Raw genomic sequence first — 14337 nt, forward strand, 5'->3', positions numbered from 1 at the left:
TGTAATTTTGCTTCTTTGTTCTTTTTATATAGCCTAACAAAAATAGCCTAACTGTACATTCCAGCTGATATATACAATGTATAGTCTTGATTTGGGTGGTCAGTCTACATTTGTAAGTTTGAAAGGATTTTAAATCTTGTAAATCAAGTAAAATGACTCAAAATCTAGTAATTTAAGCATGCCAAAGTCAACTATAATCATATAAAATGTAATTTCCCAACAGCAAAATTGTGGCCAGTGAAAATGCTGAGTGGCTAGTAACTTTGGAAAACCACTAGCCACAGTGGCTGGTGAGCAAAAAAGTTAATGTCAAGCCCTGTATATATATATATATATATATATATATATATATATATATATTTAAATCTAATCTTATATATATATATATATATATATATATATATATATATATATATATATATATATATAGTGTAAAGATGTGCTCATCTATATTGTTATTTTGTTTATATGTTTGTTTGTTTGTTGGCACTTTGGTTCTTTCTCATATTATGCATTTTCTTATTGTTTGTCGTAAACTACCTTATATGTCAGATACTTCTTTTTTTTCTATATCTATATTTGTCCATATTTGTTTTTTTTTTTGCTTATGTCTTATGTACTTGTTTGTTTGCCTAAAAAAAAATAATTAAATCGATAAATTTGTATTTTTATCTTGCAACCATAAATTTATTTAGTCTGACTGAAACTTTGATTTTGATTACATATGAAACAAAGAAAAAAAAATAAAAAAATAAAAATGCACTGTCATGTTTAAACTATGAGACATTGTCTAATACATTTTCTCATTATTTCAAAATTGTGAAAGAATAAAGATAAATATGTTACAGAAAGTCATGACAAACAAATTAGCTTTCCTTTACTTTCCCTTCCAGCTTGCTGAACTAAATGGGAGAAAGTGATGACAAGAATATTTGAACATCCTCAGCATTTTGAGAGCCAAGTGGTTCTGCCCCAGAAAACTTACTCTATTCTGCACATTAAGCTAAGACAGATGAGGTGTAACCGAGCAGAGTTAGCTAGAGTGTATAAGAGATCAGCTCAGTTTAACTAAAGACTCTAGGGACTTTTGTTTAACTAATTACATTGTCTGCTAAAAGCACCTAAGATGAGATTCTCTGTGTGTCTCTCTCTCTGAATTCTGAATTTCTGAAGAGTGTGCTTGTCGCTCATTTTCACTTTCAGTCCTTTCACATAGATGCAAAGGCATCATGAACATTTTCGAAAGTGTGGGGTGGGTACAGTGTGCAGGATAGTCTATAATGCAAAAATCATATAATGCAAAAAAGTCATATAAATGCAAATCACATAAGCCAACCCCCAATGTCTCTATGAACTTTGTACGCCCAACGGCTTAAAAAAGTCATAGCACATCTCTCCTCTGTAAGCAGAAATATTTGACACCTCACTCAGGATTTAGGAGCTGAAATTTTGTCAGGAAGAAGTATGCAGGATAATTATAATAATAATAATAATGCTTCACATCGCAAGCACCACCAACTAGAATGCAAATAATTAAAAAAAATTCACATAATTGCATGTTTCAAAATGTTTAGAAATTCAGAATTGAAATGAAACTCTCTTTACATTTATTGACATATATTTTATTTAAATCTCCTTTTTTAGCAGAAGATCTCCTGATCATCTATGAGTCAGAGGCAGAGTAGTGGGAATGAAAACACAAGTGTTGTAGGAGGGAATGTCATCACTTCTTTTGTTATCTTGTTTTATTGTGTGTGATTATTCCACTTTACTTGCTGGCCATGTGTTTAGAGGATTTTGTGCCCACTCTGATTAACGCTCCTTCACTCATTATAACTCTTATGTACTGTATCTTTTTAAATATTCATTAGTGCTCCAAGCAGCTGGAATCTCTATCTGTCTGTCTCTATCTATCTGTTTTTTAAAACTTTTTCAAAGCTCAATAAAATATAATTTATAAGTTTAAAATGAGCAACTTCGACTTCCTATATTTAAATAAACATGCGTGTGAAAGAAAAACTTTACTATTCACACACCTGTGCCTCCATAACACGGAAACTAGCAGAGCGTTGAGAGATTGGTCAGAGTACACAATGGTGCTGTTGTTTGATCAAACACCTTCCCCATCACAGGACACACCAGCACACATCGGTACAGAGACAGAGAGATGAGCAACACATGTAAGTTTGTTTCTTTATAGTGTTTGAGTCTTTAATTTGTTCAGTTGTTTGTTTATCTGTTAATTTACCAATTTTACATATTCACAAATATGTTGTAAATGTCTGTTACTCACAAGATGTGTCATACAGATGTGACATGCTTTACAGCTAAATAATAAATGTGACATTTGCTTTAACTGGAGATATTTTAAACAATTTAAAAAAGGGAAAAGTAAATTGCTGTAAATTGTATTATATTAAATCTGTGAAATCTAACTACATCTAGCTGTATCTTAAAATGTATAAATTATCTACATAATTGCTAAATACCTTTATATATATATATATATATATATATATATATATATATATATATATATATATATATATATATATATATATATGTAAAGATCATAGAAAAATTGTTGTGCTTTCCATGGCAACACTTGGCACTGGTTGATTACAATGGAGTGATTACAATGGTGAATGGGATTTCACCAGGTACATGTTCCTGGATTAAAGGGTTAGTTCGCCCAAAAATGAAAATTCTGTCATTTATTACTCACCCTCACGCCGTTCCACACCCGTAAGACCTTCGTTAATCTTCGGAACACAAATTAAGATATTTTAGTTGAAATCTGATGGCTCCGTGAGGCCTCCATAAGGAGCAATGACATTTCCTCTCAAGATCCATTAATGTACTAAAAACATATTTAAATTGGTTCATGTGAGTACAGTGGTTCAATATTAATATTATAAAGCAATGAGAATATTTTTGGAGCGCCAAAAAAACAAAATAACAACTTATAAAGTGATGGCTGATTTCAAAGCACTGCTTCAGGAAGCTTCGGAGCATAAATTAATCAGTGTATCGAATCTGCTGTTCGGAGCGCCAAAGTCACGTGATTTCAGCTGTTGGCAGTTTGACACGCGATCTGAATCATGATTCATAACGCTCCGAATCTTCCTGAAGCAGTGTTTTGAAATCGGCCATCACTAAATAAGTCATTATTTTGTTTTTTTGGCGCACCAAAAATATTCTCGTCGCTTTATAATATTAATATTGAACCACTGTACTCACATGAACCGATTTAAATATGTTTTTAGTACCTTTATGTATCTTGAGAGAGGAAATGTCATTGCTCCCTACGCAGGCCTCACTGAGCCATCGGATTTCAACTAAAATATCTTAATTTTTGTTCCGAAGATTAATGAAGGTCTTACGGGTGTGGAACGACATGAGGGTGAGTAATAAATGACAGAATTTTCATTTTTGGGTGAACTAACCCTTTAACATCTTTGTTTATCCTGAAACAACATTCTAATCAACCAATCAGATTTGAGGGTCAAGTTTATGTCAAGTTTAGGCTTTCAAACAGGGTTATGTGCTTCTACATGTGTTATTCACCTATCATGTCCCTCTGATTTTAGGGAAAGTTATGGGTAGAGTTAGGTTTAGGGGTCGGGATAGAATTAAGACAAAAATTTTTGGACAGGAATGTTGTTCTAGGATCAACAAAATATGTCTTATTTGGCAAAATCATGGTGACCTGATTATAATTGAGCCAGCTCCGGTGTCCAGTTCTGTTGCCAAGATATGGTTTGCGCATGTTGCTAGGGTGTGGCTAGACAGTTGTCAAGGTGAATCAAATAAGCCAACCCCCATGTCCTTATGAACTTTATATGCACGATGGCTTATAAAAAACATAGCACATCTCTCCTCTATAAGCCGAAATATTTGACACCTCGTTCATAGTTGTATGACAAACATGTGGAATGATTTATGAGCTGAAATTTTGTTTGGAAGAAGTATGCAGGATAATAATAATAATAATAATAATAATGCTTTGCATCGCAAGCACCACCAACTAGGACACAAATAATTAAATATTTCACATAATTACATGTTTCACAAATGTTTAGAAATTCAGAATTGAAATGAAACTCTCTTTACATTTCTAACAAAATTGAAGAATTATTGATGTATATTTTATTTACATCTCTTTTTTAGCGGAAGATCTCCTGATCATCTATGAGTCAGAAGCAGAGCAGTGGGCATCGTACCTGCGCTTCCACCTGACAGGCCCCATTCCTGAGACTGGCATCTGTTGTTATGATATTGCTATGGTGACCAGTCGCCAGGATGACTTCCTGAGACTGGGAGAGTACAAATGTAAGCTGCTTATCCTGTCGCGTGGCATGCTGGAGGGGCTATGCCAGCTCCGGCGGTTCTTTCTGGCTCGTGTATTGCGACCGGAGACCCGTGTGATAATTCTCCTGTGTGGAGTGGAGAGCCTGAATCCTCTGCTGGAGCTGGTCCCACTGAAGGGGGAGGAGTGCCTCCAGATCTCCAGCGAGCAGGAGCCCCAGGACTATCGATTGGCTGTGGCAGAGATTGTACACAAAGGTGAGGAGGTGAAGGTTTGGGGTCTTTTAGAAATTGCTTGGTATTGCTCCAAGGGGGCTCTCCCTGTAGAAAAAAAGTATCTTAAGTCACACTGAATAATTAATACTAAATAAATGTTTCCCTCAAAGGACCTTAATTATCTCACATGTAAGTGCTCTGCCATTGAAACTCTCACTAGTAAATCTGCTGTGACTTTGTTTCAATTTGTGGCATTCAGAATTCCTGCTGTGTGACATAAAGAGGTCCAATTTAGTAATAATAGTAGTGGGACTTGTAGAGAACTGTCTAAGAAAGCTCACGTTGAGTTGCAGGTCTACCCAGCTGAAAGTATTAACCCCCCATGCAGAAGCTGCATTGTGACAAATAGCTTGTTGTTGCAGGTTAAGCAGCACCTATGGGGGGAGTTTCATCACATTTTGCTGCTAGAATTGGTGGTCCTGGAGAATGTAATTATGGAATAGTGTGAGGAGAGGACCAGAGACTGAGCTGTTCTTGGCAAATGTGAGACTTCATTATCCCTCCTAGAGCTTGACAGGCAATTACTATCATCCCTTGACTACATCACATTCTGCAGTTCTTTTGAGAATGTAGTTGACTTCAGAACTGGGCATATATACAGTACAGACAGCCCATTGCTGTTTAATGTACATTTTTACTTCTGTCTAGCTAGCCAATTTGGATGAACCGTTAGACAGAACCTGAAATTCCAGACACTGAGATTGGATTTAATCTTTATTGCTATGAATTACAGGGCGTACTACACACAGTTGCTTACTTGACAGTACCACCCAATATTGGAACACATCCCTCATGAGGTTACTATTAATGAACCTGAAACGGTTTTGTTATTAATGCTTCTGAAATCCATTCTGCAGCAGTGCAAAGTCTGCCACTTGTTGATATGAGAACACTGTGTACTGTATTATCCGCTGAGGGAGAAGTGGTGAGTGCAGTTATAGTGTATTTGCTATATCAGGATGAAGACTTAGACCCTTTTTTAAACCAGGGATTCATGTGTAAAGGAGATGAGAGTTTTACCACATTAATGCCTGTACAGCTGTTTGAAGCTCCATCTTTAAAAAATAGTTATGCAAATGAATATAGCAAAGAACATAGCAGTTTCATCTGTAGTTTTGCATACCATATAACTCATAAAATATAGCCTTACACATCGTTCAGATTATAATGACAGAAATGCAGTGAAGTGCCCGTTCACTGTTCTTTAACAGCTTCATGTGATGAGAAGTGCTGCTTTGCTGATGGATGCTTCAGCACAGGGCAAACAATATGCAAATGTGTGCACTTCCTCATGCGTCAAACTCAGTACTTATCACTGAATATGTAAATCTTGATCACCTCCTCTGGGAGTAATTTACTATGCTGTGAAAATGGTCACTTTTGCAATGAGGAAAAGGTTCTCGTTAGCAGTTCTAACAAATGCTTTTGAAAAAATATGTAAATATGTATATGTACACTTTAAAAAACATCCGTAAAAATAGGGCACAATGTACTGATGGATATTAATCTGATGGAATTTTCCGTATTTATTTTTTACAGGTGTTTTACCTGTATTTTGAATTTTGAACTTTGTTGTGTTGTCCGTAAAAGTACTGGTCATTTTTGCCAGTACATTATCTGTTTTTTTTTTTTTTTTTTACAGATTTTATTTATTTATTTATTTTTTTACAGTGTACATTTTTGCTTCTAAACTAATTTCTCAGATTACAGGGCTGGTAAAGGAATTTTACAATGTAGTTGAAAGTACCTGCAAGTTTTCAGTGTTTAGTGAGCAAAGCTTAATTTAAAGATTGGTAACTCTTTATAGAAAGTATACAGTACAGTACTTACAACTCATTTGCAAACTATTAGTTCATGATGAATTTATAGTTTACATATTGTGGACTCTACATTGTTAATATAATCATATAATAATAGCCTATATATAAACAGCCTATATATATATATATATATATATATATATATATATATATATATATATATATATATATATATATATAACATTCATTCATTGTCACTGTAATTTACAAATGATTATTAATTAGCTCATATATGTAAAGAGATAGATTCATTCAGAAACAAAACGCCGCTGTGTGTTGGTTGGAGACTCACAGTTCTGCTCTCTTTGGCTTTACAGGTAATATTTTCATTGGCAAAACTGAGCAAAAACAGACAATATTGTGTCTAAAATAACACAATATTAGCGTCATAATTATTGAACTGTTGTATCAAATCAATAATACTTGTGCTATTCAGGACAAAACAGCACTCATGTGATATTGAGCTCGTTACTCTTGTGATATTGCTGAACTATATCATATGATATAATACGACACAAAACTCACACTGGCATTTTTACCCTGATATCTTTAATTTTAGGGGGCATTCTAACTTTATTCTATAAGCTCCATCACACAGTGAGTTGTTGCCCTGCATCTTATCTGTCATCAAAAAACACAGATTATCTAAACCAGAAAACCATGCAAATAGTCCACATGAGAAAACAGGAATATAATCCAGGGAACAAGGAGGGAAAAAACAGAAACATCTGGGAACCCCTGACCCAGTACACAAATACGATCAAACAACGACTAGCAAAACACGAATGAAAAGCACAAGCTTAAATACACAGAGAAATCAGAGATAATTAATGACAGGTGTAACTTATGACGGTAACCAAGAAAAACAGAAACCAAATGGAGGGAGACAGCACAGAAACAATGAGAATGGAGAATACCCTTCAAACCAATAATCCATACAAAACAAGAGGCACAACACTAGGATCGTGAGAATCTTAATGATCTAGCTGGAGTATACTGTATTTATTAATCATATTGCTGAGGTATGAGGGAACACCATAAAGACATTTTGATAAGACTTTACAATAAGGTTCATTAGTTAAACATTGGTTAATGTATTAACTAACATGAACTAACCAGAAGCTTTGGGTGCTTTCTGCTTCCCATAGTGATGTATGCAATGTGTTTGCATAATGTATCACAGAGGAAGTCAATTAAATGCAATATTTGTACTTTAAGTACTGCTTAATACATCGTCTGTTTGTATAAGAATAAGGTTCAACATAAGCCTATACTATTAAAAAAACAATGAAATTGGTTTTTAAATAGTATAGGCTTATGTTGAACTTTATTCTTGTACAAATAGATGCTGTATTAAGCAGTATGTTGATTTTTTTTTTTTTTTTTTTATCAGTTTTATTTTGATACATATGACATGAAAAGTAAAAATACAGATTTGTGAGCATTAGTGAAACTGAAGGAGTCAGAATAAACACGAAACACACATGATCATTGTCATACGGTGAATCAGGCCAGTCATGGAAGTTATTTTGATTAAAGATAATGAGGGCACATACATTTTAAAATAATAATGACGTGCAAGGATTAATCATTTATAATAAATATTCCATTGATTTCATTGTATTTTTAAATTCTGGAATAATGTGATTCCAAAGTGTAGAACAAGTCATCATTCCGTACAGCGCAATCCTTTGTTGTAAGTATTTGATAGAGCTTGTTGGCAAGCCAACCAAAAGACTATTTCAGTAGTCAAGTCTAGATGTAAGGCAATGTGTTCAATAACAGAAATTCATTTCATAACCTGCCACAGAGGAAAAAAATTCACTAAATATCTTAAGTAATATCTGTGAGCATCTTCATATTTCATATCACTAGTAGTTCATTAATACAGCATGTTTCTCCAGGTGGACAGGCAGCAGCGGAGGATGGAAAATCAGTCCAGGAGCTGAAAGTAGGGAAGAAATTGTCTAGTGGTGCTCTTGTCACTAATCAGACTTTATTGGTCCTACCCAGGCGTGTACCATGTGAGGTGAGTCATACAAAGTTTTTTTTTTCCTTAATTACCTTCTTATGGACAATTGTCTGAATCCTGAAATATTTTCAGCTTTTAAAAGGACGGTTCACCCAAAAATGAAAATTCTGTCAAGTACTCACCCTCATATCGTTCCAAACCCTTAATATTTTCATTTATCTTTTAAACAGAAATTAAGATATTTTTATGAAACCTGAGAGATTTTATATTCCTCAAGCTTAATTTGTTGATGAATAAAAGGCTAAGTTAAACATGTTAATCAAAGTGATCATATCTCTTCAGAAGACAATGTCTTTACAATGTCTTTATGCACTTTTTGAAGCTTGAAATTTTGGATGGAATGGACTTTGAATGGACAGAATTCTCTCAGGTTTCATTTGCGTTTTGAAGATGAAAGTCATGTGGGTGATTAAATTATGATAGAATTTTCATTTTTGGGTCAACTATACCTTTAAGCATTTACATTTAATCATTTAGCAGGTAACCATAATAAAACTGCATTGGCAGTATTATATATATGAATCTTGAACACTCAAAAATGCTTAGTTGCAATGTTTGAGAAATGCTGCTGTTATGTACGTTAAAAGTCATTCATAGCCAGTCTATCCGTCAAGGGCAGATAAAGCAGGGGCTTTAAAATTGCCACTGAAGCATTAGATAATTTCATACAGCTGGGCCAAAAATTCTTCCAGCACTCTATGTTTGCGAATTCTTAACACTGCCATCTACTGTGCTAGAGCACTTCACAGTATGTAGGTTAGGTAGACTGAATATTGCCATGCTGTGTGTTTTCACAGAATCCAGGGGAGATATTCATTCTTCTGCAGGAGATCATGGCCAGCAAAGATGCAGAGGTGGAGTTCAGTGGGAACAAGCAGCGAGTGAGAGTGAAGCCTGTGAATTGGAATGGAAGCACACTGAGTGTCACTGCACCTGGTATTATGGCCTACATAGATGTTTACTTTTTGTTTGTTTTTTTGTTTTTTTAAATGAAAGGGTGTAGAAAATATTATTGTGGTATTTTGGCTGTAATCTGCTAAATGTGACTATGCTGCATGAAAATATTAAAGGGTTAGTTCACCCAAAAATGAAAATTCTGTCATTTATTACTTACCCTCATGCCGTTCCACACCCGTAAGACCTTCGTTAATCTTCAGAACACAAATTAAGATATTTTAGTTGAAATCCGATAGCATAATTCGGTTGAAATCCGAATTCGGTTGAAATTCGGTTGAAATCCGGTTGAAATTTTAGTTGAAATCCGATAGCATGATTCATGATTCAGAACGCATGTCAAACTGCCAACGGCTGAAATCACGTGACTTTGGCGCTCCGAACAGCAGATTCGACACGCTGATTCATCTGTGCTCCGATGCTTCCTGAAGCAGTGTTTTGAAATCGGCCATCACTAAATAAGTCGTTATTTAGTTTTTTTTGGCGCTCCAAAAATATTCTCGTCGCTTTATAATATTAATATTGAACCACTGTACTCACATGAACCGATTTAAATATGTTTTTAGTACCTTTATGGAGCTTGAGAGAGTGTCCATTGCTCCCTATGGAGGCCTCACGGAGCCATCGGATTTCAACTAAAATATCTTAATTTGTGTTCTGAAGATTAACGAAGGTCTTACGGGTATGGAACAGCATGAGGGTGAGTAATAAATGACAGAATTTTCATTTTTGGGTGAACTAACCCTTTAATACTAGTGTTGTTTGGTCATTTTAGACTGAAAAAAAAATGTTTGGAAATTTTAAAAATCGCTACTTAATCGGAATGGTATGAAACTAAGTGACTTTTATGGCAGTCATAGATACAAAAACTGACACTTCAAAAAAAAAAAAAAAAGAAGAAGAAGAAAAAAAAATCTAAACCTTGGCAAAAAGTAGTCTTTGAGAATGTCTAAATATCCACAACTTAATAAATGTAAGTATTTATGTCTAAAAACAACGAGAATTTATAAGCCTTTTTATATGGAGCTATGTAGGAATCTAGTGGTTACACCATGGCATTACAGATGTTTCTTTTTTTACTCCCACCAGATGGCCTCAATCTGCCTTCAAAAATTGCATTTTAAAGGCATTGTCTCTGTTTTATCATAAAATACAGCTTTAATTTAAAAGTATTAAAAAAATTGAAAAAAATGTTTTGTAATATTTTCAGTGGGAAAAATATAGCATAATTATTGCATAAATATTATGTAGTACCACAAAATTCTCTCAAAATACAAAATAAAAAAATATTTTTGAATAAAAATATATTACATTGATTTTACTGAAAAAAAAAAGATATATTTCAGGTGTTCGGTCACTTTTGACTGTGAACGACACAAGTGTGACCCCCCAAATGAACAATACCAGGGGGTTAAGATACAGTATTATAAATATTAACACTATGATTTTCTGTAAAGCTGCTTTGAAACAATGAATGAGAAAAGGAATAAAGGAATAGATGCCACAAAATGATAACTGTCAGTATTTACTCACCCTAATGTCATTCCAAACCTGTGTTACTTTCTTTTGTATTCTTTTCAGTGCAATTACAATAAATTGTAAATAAAGCTTTCAAGCTTAAAAAAAAAAAAAAAAACTGACAGTTGAACTGTCATATGAATCACACGGCAGCACAAGTCTGAAGCCAGTCTCTATTTGCTGTAACTGCGCTGAAAAGAATGATCAATATGTTAACATGGCTGTGAGTTTTTTTGTTTTTGTTTTTTGGGTGAACTTTCATTGAAGAAACGGCTATATATAGTGTTCATAATATTGTTCTTTGGTAGTAATATAACCTGTGTTTGCAGATTTTACTGCTGGAGATGTGCTTGTGACACTTTACAGTAAAGGCCTGGTTAAAGGCAATGCCTGCTTACAATACTACACCAACCTGGGGGATGTTGCCCAATTCCTCCAGCAGGCTGCAGATCCTGTGAAGTTTATGTGCCAGGTAACCACATTTATGTTGTGTCTTGCTGTAAAAAGGCTTTTAATCTGAAATTAAGCTTTAAGCCACATTCTTAAGGCCCAGGTATTCTTCATTTTTGGCGCTCCACTCCGTCTTGCGCACAGTCATGTCATGCACAGCTTTAAAAGTATACTCAACCACGGATGTGCACAGATGGACGAGTTTGACACATGCGCAATGCAATCGCTTTTTTATACTCTACCAGCACCGAGTTGTGTCAGTTAAAGTCATTTGCTCGGAAGGAAAGAAGAGGAAAAGTAGTGGATCACTCATGACACAGCCATTGCATGCAAAGTTTAGAACAAGCACCAAGACAAGGCAAGGCACATTTATTTCTAAAGCACATTTAAAAACATGCAGTGCTGACCAAAGTGCTTGTACAAAACAAAACAATAGAATAATAACATACTGACAAGAAAACACTTAAATGAAAAAAAAAAAACTACATTGATCCAAATGGCAAAGAAAGAAAAAATGACTTCAGTGAGCTTTTAAAACTTTCAACATCAGAAGACATTCTAATGTGTACCGGCAAATCATTCCACAGGCGTGGAGCAACAACAGAAAAGGCACGATCACCTTTTAACTTCAAACGAGACCTTGGCACAGTCAGCATCAACCTATTTGAAGACCTAGAACATTTCCGGTGGTGAAGATATCTAGTGTATTGTGGAGCCTGGCCATTTAACCCCTTATACACATACATAGGGCAGTCGTGGCCTAATGGTTATCGAGTCTGATTGGTAACCCAAAGGATGCTGACCCCCAAAGGTTACTAACCCCAATCGCTCCCCAGGTGCCACAGCATAATGGCTGCCCACTACTCCTGTTGTATATCATGGTTTGCAGTGTGTGTGTGTGTATTCACTACTTTCTACTCTGCTCCTGTCTTTGCACTAACTTGGATGGGTTAAATGCAGAGGACAAAAATTTCGAGTATGGGTTACCATACTTGGCCTTCATGTGTCAATTTCACTTTCACTATACACATTGAATTTAACACAATATTCAGCCAGCAACCAGTGTAGTGAAGCCAGAACAGGAGAAATGTGTTTCCTATTCTAATTCCAATAAGAAGCCTGGCAGCATTGTTGTGTACCACTTGAAGGTGGGATAAAGAGGACTGAGCCACAGTGAGTTACAGTAATCCAGCTGAGAGGAAACAAAAGCATGAATCACTGTCTCCAAATCCTTTACTGATAAAAATGCTTTCAATTTTACAATGGATCTGAAATGATAAAAGCCACTCTTCAACCCTGAATTGATTTGTTTATCAGATTTAGGCCATTATCAAAATGACTCCCAGATTTCTAGTATGAACATGAGAATTCACAGATAAAGGACCCAGATTGTTGTTTATCTGTATAATAGATGCTGGTGGTCCAAAGACTACAATTTTAGATTCATTCATCCGCAGCATGTAAGAAAATTAGCTGCCAGCCAGCATCTACCCTCTGCAAGACAGTCCAACAAAGACTGCATGTCATAATTTTCAAAAGGAGGTATAGCTGGGTATCAAATAAAAACGATGGAGAATATGCTGCTGTGTTTACTGTTGTTGGAACAGCGAGTTGTTTTGTATTACTCTTCTTCAACTACTGCACTTTAATCACACCTGCGTTTTGCCACCTAGTGGACTCTTCTGTCTCAACATTCACCTTGCGCATGCGCTGTTGTGCACGCACCATCTGCGCAGACAAAAAAATTGGACAGGCTTGCACACGGGCATCTGCGGACCCTCCAAATGATGAAAATTACCTCATGCAGACACTGGACAGTGTGCAGAAAATCGCAGAACACAGATGGCAGAAGTACACTTTGGGCTTTAAACAAATTGATTCATAATAATATGTTCAGCTTCTGCCATTAAGTGAATCAGGATTTATTAGAGTCTCATGTCACAGATGTGAATGATTTAGATATAACCGTAGTTAAAGCTGCAGTCCGTAACTTTTTTTGGTTAAAAATGACCCAAAATCAAATTTGAGCAAGCACATAACCAGTCAGTGTTCAAAACTATCTCCTTACCTTAGCCTGATTTACAGCTTGTAATAATGTTTTATAATAAAATCGGTACTGGTGGGTTTCCGCTGGAAATTCGAGCATGCAGGCGTTCGTCTTTGCATCATTACGTCATGTCTGTAAACAGAAAGGAGTATTCCCAGCTAGTAGGCTATATGGCATGTGAGGATGCTGCTGGTAGCGGATCATTTATAGCCTTTTCTCACAGCAGCTGCAATAATTAAACTTATCATTTTGATGGCGGATTGTAATCCAGAAAGGTCCAAATGACAACCATAAGAGAAAACTGTAGTCAAAAAGCGAAAGACTTCAGACTGCAGAGTGGATACAGAAATTGAAAGGTAATGCTAACACACTATAGTCACGCAATGCTGATGTTGTTAACATTAACAATTTGAGAACAAAGTATAACAATAATAATAATTTGCATGGTTTGACGTGATCCGAACTAAACGATCGTTAGATTTAATCACCATTGGCAGCACGATTTATTGTAATGCTTTTATCTCAGTTGGTTAGAACAAAAGTGGCAGACATGTTACTTACTTGTTCAGATGATATTTTCTGGTGAAAATTCTTATTTTGGTCATTCTTCCAAGATGTAGAATCTGTGATTCTGAAACATAGTATCCACACCGGTGCGGTGACTGACAGCAAACATTAGATTCATCCACGCTGAGGGGCTGTGCCGATGCACAACCCACGTAAAGATGATAATTCTGCAAATAACTGCAATTGCAGGTTTTAAACAGAGATGGTGACAAAGAAGCAAAATTTTATGGACTGCAGCTTTAAGCAAAAGTTACAAATAATTTATAAAGCTGAAAACTTCACACTGTCAGCTTAGATTTTGTCCACTGCTGGTTTTCAGAGTTTAACGATGCTACAGGGGTTTTCCACAACAAATTAAAGGAAAC

General features: G+C 35.4%; 1 protein-coding gene across 2 annotated transcripts in view; it reads left to right on the forward strand.

Moving 5' to 3' along the window:
* Positions 1-2054: 2054 nt before the first annotated feature.
* LOC125265610 (B-cell scaffold protein with ankyrin repeats-like) overlaps positions 2055-14337 on the forward strand; it is a 50479-nt gene continuing 38196 nt past the window's right edge. Inside the window, exons 1-5 of one of the 2 annotated variants that reach the window (XR_007184302.1) lie at positions 2055-2180; positions 4171-4566; positions 8309-8433; positions 9234-9372; positions 11238-11380. Coding sequence is in view for 1 of the 2 variants with exons in the window: in XM_048185938.1 (XP_048041895.1) it covers positions 2168-2180; positions 4171-4566; positions 8309-8433; positions 9234-9372; positions 11238-11380 (816 nt within the window). In the remaining variant the exon portion in view is untranslated. The remainder of the gene's footprint in view (positions 2181-4170; positions 4567-8308; positions 8434-9233; positions 9373-11237; positions 11381-14337) is intronic. The other variant, XM_048185938.1, reaches the window with a different exon arrangement.

Source organism: Megalobrama amblycephala, linkage group LG3, assembly GCF_018812025.1.
Source record: "Megalobrama amblycephala isolate DHTTF-2021 linkage group LG3, ASM1881202v1, whole genome shotgun sequence".
Lineage (NCBI taxonomy): Eukaryota > Metazoa > Chordata > Actinopteri > Cypriniformes > Xenocyprididae > Megalobrama > Megalobrama amblycephala.